Source organism: Rousettus aegyptiacus, unplaced genomic scaffold (assembly GCF_014176215.1).
Source record: "Rousettus aegyptiacus isolate mRouAeg1 unplaced genomic scaffold, mRouAeg1.p scaffold_m13_p_8, whole genome shotgun sequence".
Lineage (NCBI taxonomy): Eukaryota > Metazoa > Chordata > Mammalia > Chiroptera > Pteropodidae > Rousettus > Rousettus aegyptiacus.
Genome location: NW_023416311.1, coordinates 82,114,269 through 82,127,010, shown reverse-complemented (window position 1 = coordinate 82,127,010; position 12,742 = coordinate 82,114,269). Strand labels below are relative to the sequence as shown.

At 36.4% G+C, this 12,742-nt stretch overlaps 2 protein-coding genes across 2 annotated transcripts in view; one reads left to right on the top strand and one right to left on the bottom strand.

Annotated features, from left to right (window-relative positions):
- DHX29 (DExH-box helicase 29) overlaps nt 1-9,307 on the bottom strand; it is a 40,395-nt gene extending 31,088 nt beyond the window's left edge. The window contains exons 1-3 of the mRNA XM_016142331.2: nt 8,983-9,307; nt 1,330-1,403; nt 66-179 (exon numbers count right to left, since the gene is read on the bottom strand). Coding sequence (XP_015997817.2) covers nt 66-179; nt 1,330-1,403; nt 8,983-9,163 — 369 coding nt within the window. The 5' untranslated portion in view covers nt 9,164-9,307. The remainder of the gene's footprint in view (nt 1-65; nt 180-1,329; nt 1,404-8,982) is intronic.
- A 100-nt stretch (nt 9,308-9,407) lies between these two features.
- The window catches only part of MTREX (Mtr4 exosome RNA helicase), an 80,050-nt gene continuing 76,715 nt past the window's right edge, over nt 9,408-12,742 (top strand). The window contains exon 1 of the mRNA XM_016142332.2: nt 9,408-9,771. Coding sequence (XP_015997818.2) covers nt 9,638-9,771 — 134 coding nt within the window. The 5' untranslated portion in view covers nt 9,408-9,637. The remainder of the gene's footprint in view (nt 9,772-12,742) is intronic.

Here is a 12,742-nt window from a genome sequence, read left to right as displayed (position 1 = left end):
ATGTGATACTGTCTTAAAAATGCACCACTAAATATAAATAACTTAAAAAAAAGTCTGCAAAATACCTGTAATTTTTTGGCAGTAAGTCTTCCAGAAATCACACCCTTATCATTATTTTGCTTTTTATGCTCATTGATCACTCCAATAATTTTTTGCTCTAGTTTGTTATTAATTACCACCTGTTGAGATCAAAAAGGACATATTAGAAGCTAAATTATTAAATCATATTTAGTAATTAAATAATTAGAAAGAAATCATACATTTTATATCCATGCCGACCAAACTCAGAATTCCAGCTAAAATCAGATATAGTAATTACAATATTTTGGACTACTATTCTTTAGACCACATTCCTATCATATATTTAATATGGAAAAAGCAACATATAGCAAGAAAAAATTCCTCATGTAAAGTCTCTTGAAGCCATATGTTTCAAGACAATGTCTTTGGACCTCCCTTGGATTGTTACCCCAAAGACAGATTCCTAAGCCCTATCTTAAACATGCTGAATAAAAATTCTTGGGAATGGAGCCCAAAATTCTGCCTTAATGTAAATCAGCCCAAGCACACAGCCTGAAAGGATGGATGCTACAGTAAAATGGGGGCATATCAAGTAAAAAATATAATCTGTACAAAGAGTAATTAGGTTACACAAATTCTTTTGGCTTCGGGAGTTTGAGTTCTATTTTTTCCATTTCGTCTTTTGTTGTTTCCATGTTTATAACCTAAAAATACACAAGCATCTACCTACAAAAATACTTTCCCTTCATTACATCTTTACTGAATGCCTACTATGAGTCAAGCACAAAAATATACTTTAGGAATTCAGTCTAGCAAACATACATAAAAAGATAAACTATGACCCAGCATGGCAATTATTTAAAAAGATCCACGAAGTGCTGATTAAATCACCAAGAAAATCAACCTAGTATGTAATAAAGGACTTCATTAAGGTCACAGAGGTGACAAATTGCAAAAGGGAAGTAGGGCATTCTAGAGAGAGAGCCCATGGGCAAAAACCTAGAGTCATTAAATCATATGAGATTGGGGGAACAATGAGATGTGAACTAAAATTTTAAGTGGAGAGGGGGCTGAAAAGGTATACTGAGTTAGGTCTGAAAGGATGATTGGACCTACTCCAATCTTCCTTAATTTCTTACCAGCTCTCAACTTATGTGTATGATTGATTTACTTTATTTTATAGATTAGCAATTAGTGTACTACTTAGACAAATTTTAAATACCCCATCATTTTCTTATATTTAAGAATATATATATTTTCTTAAAAAAGAGAACGTTTCTTGAAATGACTCAAAACTTTGATACTTACTTTCAAAATAGATTTATCCAGATTTGCAGGGCCACCAAAATCATTTGCAGAACTAAAACTATAGATTTTTGGACCTGTAACAGAATAGTCAAGGCAATTTAATGATTAATATCTATTACACTATTTTAATTTTCCTCCAAAAGTCGGTAAGTAATATTTGATTTAAGCTCTTTCCCCCCACTCCACCAAATAACTCAATCTAAAAGTCAACAAGTTTTCAAAATCTTTTTACCAATTAGCATTCTCTAGGTTAACCAGTATCCTATAAAATGCAAATGCCCATGTACCTTTTAGATTAAATTTATCTTCAATTTCCTATTTTAAAAAAGTAGATGCTTTTCTGCCTGGTACTTAGTTGAAGTAAGATTTTTCAGAGGATATTAAATCCCTAGCAGAGAAGACAGGTGATTTTAAAGAGAAAGCACTTCTCTAAAAAGGTAAAAGGAAGTGAGAGTTCCTATCATCTATTAAGTCCAAGGTTGCTGAATTAGTTTCCATAAACTTAATGGTTGAATATAACAAATACTTCTTCACAATTCTTGAGGCCAGAAGTTCAAAATCAAGGTATGAATAGGCCTATGCTCCCCCTGAAAGCTCCAGACAAGAATCCTTCCTTGCCTCTTCTGGCTAATGGTGACTGCAGGTGTTATCTGGCTTGTCAGCCTCCTTCATATGGGTCTTCACATGGACTATTCCCTGTGTCTCTCTGTGTCCAAACCTGCCTCTCCTTTCTCTGGACACTAGTCATTGGATTTAGGGCCCATCATAAATTCAGGATGATTTCATCTCAAGATCCGTAACTAATTATATCTGCAAAGACCTCATTTACAAATAAAGTCACACTGTGAGGTTCTAGATGGACATGCATTTTGGGGAGGACATTACTCAACTCACAACATTTGTCAAATCAACAGAAACACTATATATCATCAGTCTTCTAAAAATGAATGACCAGGAAAGAATAAATACTATCCTCAACATTACTTTGGTCTCATGATCTCCTCTCTTAAAAATTATTGAAGATCTCAAATAGTTTCTGTTTATGTGGGTTATAAGATTGATATTTATCAATAATAAACCAAAAGGGAAAAAATTTTAAAGTCATTAATTCATTTAAAATAATAAACCTATGTCTTTGCGAATGGTAGGGTTTCATTTTTTTAAATGGCTGAGTAATAGTCCACTGTATATATGAACCATAACTTCTTTATCCAATTATCTGTTGATGGGCATTTAGGTTGCTTTCATATCTTGGCTGTTGTAAACTGTGCTGCCGTGAACACAGGGATGCATATATCTTTACAAATTATTGTTTTAGTTTTCTTTGGATAAATACCCAGAAGTGCAATTGCTGGGTCAAAAGGTATATACATTTTTAATTTTTCTGAGAAACCTCCAGACTGTTTTCCATAGTGGCTATACTAATTCACATGGATAGATCTAGAGGTTATTATGTTCAGTGACGTTAAGTCAGAGAAAAATAAATACTATATGATTTCAATCATGCAGAATCTAAGGAACAAAAAGAGCAAACTAAGCAAAAACAGACTCATAAATATAGAGGACAATATGGTGATAGCCAGAGGGGAGGTGAACTGAGGGGCTGGGAGAAAAGGGTAATAGAAAGTAGGTGATAGACGGTCACAGGGATGGGGAGCATGGCATAGGGAATGCAGTTAGCATTAATATAATGGCTAGGTGTAGAGCCAGAGAAGAGAAAGAGCAATCGGGGGGATCATTTATAATCTATGTAAATATCTAACCAATGTTCTGTGTACTTGAAACTAATAATAAAATTAAAAAAAAAAAAACTAAAAAGAGGAAAAAATAATAAACCTACTACATGTTAATAAATAACTTTTTATGAAAAACAACTACATTTCCCAAAACAAAAACAAATTTGTTTTCCATTTTTACACATCTCTTAGTGTCTGGCTACTTCATTCAATCTGCTGTAATATTACGAATCACACGGCCACTGGAAAATGCCACTATACAGTCATGAGAAAATGAGCATAAAAATGGCAAACAACATTTGAGAAATATTATGAAAATAGTTTTGATCTCATGGAGACTCTGCCATAAAGGACTCAAGAATTCCTATTGAGTACACTTTGAGAACCACTGCTATATAAGAATAATCCTAAAATTTTATAAACCCCAATCCTTCTGCTTTATATACCTCAAAATAAGGACCTTTGAGAGAAAACTAAATATTAAAGTGTTGCTTATATGATTTTAAAAGTCAAGGACTTTAGTTTCTGTTGGCTTGCATTAGGTTCTTCATTTTAAGATACTATTATAATTAGGCATTTTGCATTTTAAAAGAAAAAATATTTTGAGAATAACTATTTACATTTGGGCAAACTGAATTGGTGACATCTGTGGCTCTCTCAATTACATCTGTGTTGTACTTATCTAGAAGGTACCCAAAGCTACCTGAATACATCAAAAGATAACAATAATTGTGGTATCTTCTTGTCTCAGCCTTTACCTTAGTTCTAGTAACCTGGCTCATAAACTCAAGTCAGTGATCATAAAAAAAGAGTATAAGTAATCTGTACCATTTCTGGGGTCTTATCATTTGTGGTAAACTTCACAAATTTAGCATACTAATCAGAATTTTAGAGCTCTCTACACTCATCATATTTAGGAGTCCCAGTTTTAACCCTTTTTTGAAAGGTACAGATGAGAAGTTCATTAGCGAGACTACTGAAAAAGAGCTCAAGTTTGATATGTTATTGACAGAGGTGAAATTGTAAATTTCTTTAATAACTTTTTTTTTTAATTAGTGACTTGAAGATTGCAGTAGTAAGCTCTTATTTGTCTCCTTTTACCGTTCTACTTAAGACATCCGACTATATCACCTCCTTGAGGTCAGCTTATACTGAAAAATTCAAGAAGGCAAATAAAAGACCCAAGTCCTAAGACAATCAGGAGGGGAATGTTCACAAATACTGTTGCACATTCAGCAGGTGTCAATCAGGGTCTCTAAAAGTGGGTGTGTTTTCATTTTAATCAATATTCTGAGGAACTGAAGCAATAATGAGATCTTGCCACAGAGATATCACCAATTAAAAAAAGTAAACCCCTAAGGCCTTTTCGTTTTCAAATTCTTCCTAAAATATGTGCATGGAAGATTTTTAACTGGTGTGAATGAAAATTCCAGAATTTGAAATACATTATTTTAACAATTTTTACCGGAAATCTTTCTAAAATATATTTATACTTCCTGCCAAACTATATAGTACATGAGCAAAATGCAAAGCTTTTTATGATGTATTTCTTATTATGAATATGTATTACTGTACTGAGAAGCTGACAGAGGCTACTGAAAAGGCTGAACTTACTCAATTTCCTGAGACTGCTCTAATTTTCTACTTGGTGATTCTTTGGTCTCCTTTTCTGTCAGCTGCCAATTTTCAGAATGTCAAGCTAACAGCTTCCCGCCCCTAGTTTCTAATCTGTTACTTAGGAAAAAGTGAAGGCACCAGAGGAAAACAGATATTCAAACTTTTAAATTAGTAACCCTATTTTCAAACACAATTCTAAGTCAATACACCATGGCATAAAGATAGTTTCCATTCTTTTGCCAAGTGCCTAAGATTTCTGAAAGTTACTTTCCTTGCAGGTATGAGACCTTTCTCTGTAAGTATGGTTTTGTTTCAGATGGAGGGAGTTATTGAAAATCTGACTGGAACTAAGCATGTTCGTATGCAGCATCTCCAAGGCAAAAGTATTATAGATTTCAAATCTGTATGTGAGAGTCTATGGAACAATATAACAGATATAATTGGCTCTCAAAAATACTAAAGTTGAAGCACAGAAAAACTAAGTGATTTCCTCAAGATGACTCAGCTAATAAAAAAATTATCAGCCAGAATCAATATTTTTGTTGCCCATACTTTCTTTTACAACATATTCCTTTTATACAGTATTACATTTTATATCATTCAGTGATTGTAATGACCCACTACCACTAAGACATGAGTTGCTGCTGATAGGTGTAGTAAGGTACTCTGGTTCTCTTCCAATCAATAGTATACATCTAAAAAGGGATCTGAACAGGGATAAATAAGACTCAGTGACAGTAAATAAGCCCAGTCCTTGTCCTCATGGAGCTCATATTACTGGTAGAGTAATTAAGCAACTAATTATCCAAATACGCTATGAAGGGTAGCTAAAGAATAAATGATAATGAATTGATATAACCTAAGTAGTCTGGGTCACTGAGGAAGTCCATACTGCCAGAACCACCTCAGTAATCTTTTAAAAATGTAAACCAGCTAAGGTCTCTTACCCCATTTAATACCAACTGCAGTCCCCCCTCTCTCATTCTATCCACAGAATTTCTTTTTGTCTTCCTTCAGCATGACAGACTTAGGGCCTTTGCCCTTGTTCCCTTGGCCTCAAACATTCTGTCTCCATACCTTCCAAAAGCTGGTTGCTTTAAACCATGTTTAAATGTTTCCTCAGGGAAGCTCTCTCTGTACTAAACCAAAACAGACCCCATCACTCTTAATTCTTTACCAAGTCACTGTTTTCTGACCTTTATAGCACTTTTTCTATTTTTGTGAAAAATATTTATAATAGCTTCTGTAAGTTTACTTATGATATCAGTTCCCCAGTCTTATTTTCCTCTTAAGATTTCAAGTTTCAACTAGGTTTAAACCTTATGGCTGTAAGCTACCTTCCCCCACTCCAGATAATGTAAGCCCCTTGAAAGCAGATCTCAGTCTGTTTTGTTCATGTGGTATCCCCAGTGCCTAAAATCTTGCCTGGCACATAGAAACTCTTAAAAAATTATTTGAAGAACAAATGAAATAAAAAAACAGGAGTCGCATAATATCCAAAATTGTGCCAAGAGCCATTTCATGGCACCAGTGATTTTCTACCTTTAGAAATTTTCAGTATACTACATACAATCCTTCAAATTGTTTGAAAAGATAGAAATGGAAGTAGAGTAGAACAATTACATTTACATTAGGAACTACTAAGAATTCAGAGGTAATGTTTCCTTGGTGTATTTTTCCACTTTTTTCTCAAAAGTAGTCCTATTATATGCTATAAAAAATACCTGAACAACATAACATAAAAAAAAAAAGCAAACAAAACAAAACACCTTATGTGGCAATCTGTGTGGCAACATTTTATTGTTACTATATATTAGAGTTATAAAAATTCCCTACAAATTTAGCTACAAATTTAGTAGATAACCTCTCATTTTCTCTCTTGATTTCTTGGCCTTAATAATTCCACTGAATCTTTCCTTGTCATTTACAAATTTTTTGAATGACTAATATGCACAGCATTGGAGTAGACACTAATGGATGTTAATGTAAGTCCATGAAACAGTTTACCTCCTAAAATTTTGTAGAACAGATAAAGTGCATAACTCCTCACATACCATAGACAAGATCTAAATATTGGAAATGATTCAAACAAAAATGATACATGAGCTGCGGATACGGGAAGAATTCAAAAATGAGATGACATCTTGGGTGGGCATTACAGGATTTTGGTAAATAATGTAAGGTATAGATGGCATTCCATTAGGAGAAAATGGCAAGAATAAACATGAGGAGGCAGAAAGCCAACAGCTGCAATTAGAGCAGTGAAAATACACCAGACTGGCTATAGCTGACTATAGAAATCAATAAAAATGATGGAAAGGGGGTCTTGGACGCTAGCTGAACGTTTTGGACTTTATCACAAAGTCAGTGAGCATGCTGTGGAAGAAACTGGGAAGTGCTAGTGTCAAAGGCAGTGTTTCTCAAAGATTAATCTGATGCCTGCATACAGGACTGGAGGAGGAAAAAAGAGCTGAGCTAAAAAAAAAACTCATTAGAAGCCTTTGCTGGTACCCCCAGGAATTCATGAGTACCTAGAATGAGCTGTGAACAGTACAAATAAAAAGTGAAAGGGTATACATGAAAGATAATAGATGAGGACTATGCAAAAGACTGGATGTGAAGAAGAAAGGTATCAAAAATAACTAGTGATGTTGGATAAAAAGGAATATGAAAGAATAGAAAGAATATGGAAGAATATGGAAGTCAGAGTGAAAAGCTAATTTGGGGAAGAGAAATGTAGCTTAGTATTAGCCAAGTTAAATTTGAGATGCTTGCAAAATAGGGCCAAAAGTAAATGTAGAAATGGTTGACTTGGGCTTGGAATTGAGACCAGGATTGAATATGTTGATGGAGAAGTCATCTACATGCAAAAAGACAGAAGTAATATAAGTAGGTGAACTCTCCTAGAAGGTCTGTAGAGAACAAACTATACTGTCACAGACTGACGCCTTCAGTAAGGAGATGGGGGGCATGGGGAGTCAAAGAATACAACAAATGACTATTAGAAAGTTCAAAGAATTCAGAAGAATATCAGCAAATGATTAAGAGGAAAAGGGGTCAATTAACAGAGTGTAAGTGTCACAGAACAGTCAAGGATAATCCTATATATTTGTAATTACAGGTATAACTTTGTAGTTAAAACGTTACAATAAATTGCAGGGCCAAGAATCATTTTCCACCTTCTAGGTGATTTGGTACCTACCTACTTCTTTAATCTCTCCTTCCTGGGCAATGCTTACATGCTATGAGTATCTCAAAGGCCAGTTCTTTCCAGACTCAAGATCCTTCCACATGGTATTCCTTCCCTCTTTCAGGAATACTATTTCTGCCATTCTTTACCGAATTAACACATATTCGTCCTCCTGATATCAGCTTAACTGTCACTTTCAAAAGACCACCCATGACTCCTTCTTCTCCCAGTAAAAATGATAGATTACCATGTTAAATTCTATGTCTTAGCTTTTTATGGCACTCGTCAGTGATCAGTGTTTATGTAATTATTTAATGCCTGTCTCTGCCACTAGACTGGCAAGGTCCATGAGGTGATGTACCTGTTTTGCTCATTCCATCCCTAACATCATGCTAGAAACACAGTATGTGTTCAATAAAAATTTGTTGTATGACTATTTCAGTAAGAACTACAAGGAAACAAACTACGCACAACAAAACAGTGTATAATTGTTTATCTTTTAAAATCGGCTGTAATAGTGTCCTGCTGATCTCCGGAATCGGCAATCTCCAAGTTGAACTATCAAACCAAATCGCAAGGTAAGCTAAAATGCATAGGTGCAGTAAAGATCGCAGGTAATTTTATATTCGGTGTGTATTCGGTGTGCAAGTACTGATAATCTTATTAAGTAATGATTTCCATAACACATGAAAACACTACATCGTGACTGAAAATTATATAAAGACCAGGTAGAAAACGGGTCTGGCTCCAGGAGGTTAAGAACTCCACACTATACTACTATGCATTAGGCTAGTTAGTTTAGACGATGGCTCAGGGCTGATTGCTGCTGAAACGCAAGCTAAGGCAATTTTTATTTTCTTCCCTGAAGGAAAAAATGTGGGAGTCAGGTACGAGACACCAGGCTGCAACAGGGCTACTGTTGGAACTTTACAAGCCCAAACACCTTAAACTGATCTATAACAAAGCGATCCGATAAGGGGGCTAGCAGCTCCGGGTGTGGGATATATAAGATCCGAAACCGAGGGTCCGCCCAGGTGCAAAGGCTTCTCCCTCGCGACAAAGCAGCAGCGTCTAGGGGCGGAAAGCCCAGGTCTGGACGACCGCTCGTACCTTGCTTGACTCGAGATTCCCTGGTACTGGCGGTGGCCGTGGGAGGCGGCCTGGCCACAGGCTTTTTGTTTTGGGCCTCGCCCGCAGCTCCGGCCTCGGCAGATTTGGCTCTAGAAGCAGACACGGCGGCCCGGACCGCCGCGGCTCCCGGCGCCTTGTGTTTCTTGTTCTTGCCGCCCATGTTGCAGCTGTGGCAGAAGACTTCTCCCAGCAGGCCCCGGAACCACCTCAACACAGCTTCCAGTAGTTCTTTACATTGCTGGGGGCCAGCGTTGCCACCTAGCGTCCTCCATCCGGGCTTCTCGGGCCTGGGCGATCACTGCCTCGCAATTGGTCCGATTCCTCAAGGTCCCGCCTCCTTACCGCTCTCCCACCGCCCGGCAGGTACCTATTAGGGACCTGGTACCCTCGCCAGTGCGCTCGTCGAGCTTCGTCTTTAGGGAGCTGCCCACCCATTAGTGGTCGGAAAGGAAGAAAAGGTCGGAAAGGAAAGGTCGGAATAGGAAAAGAAGCCAAGAAAGAATTCTTGGTAGCTATGTGACTCGACTACTTTTGACTCCCACGGGCCACTGTTGAATCTTCATTAGGCGTCACTGTCGATGCGGCTGCGAAGCATTGTGGGTAGGAGGGAGATTTGGTCTTGCAGCTCCGAAAGATGGCGGACGCTTTCGGGGATGAGCTCTTCAGCGTGTTCGAGGACGACTCGACCACTGCGCCCGGAACCAAAAAAGACAAGGAGAAGGAGAAGGGGAAATGGAAGGGGCCACCAGTGTCTGCAGAAAAGGCCGGGTATGTGTTTTTATTTTCTCAGTGCTAAGGGAAGAAAATACGACATTCTTGAACACGAGAAAGTGGAGTGAACATCGAGTGGTGTCGGGAAGTGAAGGGGTTTGAGAAAATGTTGAAGGAGGAAGAATGCTAGTTTGGATTAGCGGGGTCTTGGCGTACCCCGGTGTCCGCGGGCAGCGTGGACTCCTGCCGCTGCACTTCCCTTAGGCCTACTACGTTGCTGTCTCAGTACCTCTGCGCCACGGTGGGGTCGTGAGCGCAAGGTTTAGCACCAGAACAATACCTGGCAAGTCGTTTTTTAATAAAAGAAACGAATGGCCAGTTGAGTAAAGGGTTAAGAAGCATAGAATAGGTGGCTTGGGTTGAGTTGGAGGAGAAAGGGCAAATAACATCAGAAGGGAGAGAAATTCAATCTCCCAAGCTGTCGTTTTGCGCGTAAAAAGATGATGGTGCGTACTGCTAGGGTTATTCTGAGGATTGAATGAGATAATGTGCAAAGCGCCCAACAGTGCTTAGCATATAATAAAATTTCAAAAGCTGGCTATCAAATTTATTAAGAAAAAATTTAAAAATTATTTGTCCGTAAACATTTATATGGCCTGATGTGTTTGACCACTAGAAAGTGTACAGAATTGTAGTAAAACAAGGAAAAGCTAATATATGAATTAGATAAAGATTGTGCATTTGGCAGTTTTAATCAAAGTTTGTGGAACACCAGAACTGGAGGTAAGTATATATCCGGAGGTTATTTGAGTTGGTACTGCTTGAGGCGGAGTTCCCTGTGGGAAAGTATAATGATACTTAACAGATTAGAGCGCTAGAAGAACAATGAGTGTGCATTTGGCTGTAATAAGAGTGATCTAAGAGTGACAGAAAGTAGAAAAATAGTATTCCTCTCATTGAGTTGGAGCTGGAGATTTTGGGGGAACTTTTCAGGGAAAATTAGAAGAGAGGACAGAGATCCTTTATTTTTTTCCAAACAGGAATAATAATTGCTGTAATTTGAATGGGCAACTCTGGTATTATGAAGACAATACGTATATAATTTCCCCCTTTAGTCAATACTTTGCTTCAAAATTACTAGGGTAAAATTAATTCAGTTTGTAGCTGTTTCCACAACCTTCCAAGGTGAAAAATTTGTAGGATATTAAAGTGATCTAATTTACATTTTTATCTTTTTAGGATATATGAGAACATTAGAGAAGGGAAATATGTAAGACAGTATAGAACATTAGTAATATAAGAGACCTTAATAGGCCTAGTCTTATAGATGTTTTTAGTAAAAAATCCAATTTTCCTGATTCCAATTATCATACTGTCATAATTATTATGATACTGTCATAGTTATTATGAACAATATGTATAGTGTGATTTCCATCTGATTTGTGTAATACAGGAAGACAAATCCAGGAACTTTAAGGGAATTTATTTATATAATACACTAAACCAAGTGGGTGCTTTTTAGAAAGCTCTTTTATGAAAATTGTCTAGAGAGATAGATAATAGTATGAAAACTCCATGTACCCACAAATCAGTAATACTTCAGCAGATTAAGTCCCTGTCAATCTAGTCTCACATTCTTTTTTTTTTTTTTTTTTTTTTTTTGGTAAATTGAATGCTACTCATCATATTAGTTCTCCCTAAATATTTCAGTATGCGTCTTATTGGTAATGACTTTTTCAGCATAATCATAAAGCCATTATTGCACCCAATAAAATTTACAATCATTCCTTAATATCCTTGAATCCAGAGTGCAATTTCCCCTGTTGTCTCAAAGATGTTTTTTTCGTAGTTGATTTATTTGAATTAGGATCCAGACAAAGTGCATACACTGTTTTGGTTGTTATATCCCTTAAGTGTTTTATTCTACAGAGCTCTCTTTTTTCCTTATGGCTTTTGGAGGGGTTGGTGAGAGGAGAGACCAGGTCATTTGTCCTCTATGGTTTCTTACATCCTGAATTTGCTTTTTTACTGTTATTTAACTATTAACTAGATATTCTATCTTCAAGTATATACTATCCTTATATAAAGTTGCTCTGTCCATTATCATAGCTACTACCCACCTGTAGCAGTTGAGCGCTTAAACGTAGCTAGTCAGAATTGAGATGTGCAATGGTTGTAACATACACACCAGATTTTAAAGACTTAAAAAAATGTAAAGTACCTCATTAATTTTTATCTTTATTATATACTGAAGTAATATTTTGTATTTATTGGGTTAAATGAAATACATTAAAATTATTTAACTCAATATAGTTAATAGAAATTTAAAATTACATATGTAGCTTGTATTATGTGTGTCTGTATTGGACAGCATTGATGTAGAGACTTACATTCAGGTTTAATTGTTTTAGATATGAATGCTTCATAGTGGTGCTGTTTACTTCCTATTGTATTATATCACAAGATACACATGATGTTGTTCCATGTTTCTAAGATTGATCAGTGAGTTAAAGAGTGTCAGTCAGCCTGATCCCTCATCAACCTTTCACATAATGGCTTTAGCACCTATGATGATTGCCTTATTCCATGATTTCACTAGTTGCAAAATGGTGATTTTTCTATTTTTATCATTTTTTCCCTGCATTTATTACTTGGAATCCAATTATACAGAAAGAACATTACCTCATTAGCTGTTTCCCTTGAAAAATAGTCCATAGGGGAAAGGTAGGATAAATGTGATTCTTTATCAGTTTTAAGAGAAATGAATTGTATCCAAAGGAACATGGGTATCTGATTATGTGTTTAGTTTCTTGATGAATTGATGGGTTTTTATGTATTTGATGTGTTTTATGCCTTTGCACCAATATAGTTTCTGTTATCATTGAGAAACTTAAAACCTAAATTGATAGATAGTGCAACATTTTCCTTCAGAAGAGCCATATTCTTTAACATTGTATGTTAGACTTTCAGGTCTCCAATTATTTCTTTTATAGCTTGGTATGAATGTTACATGTGGAACTTGCACACT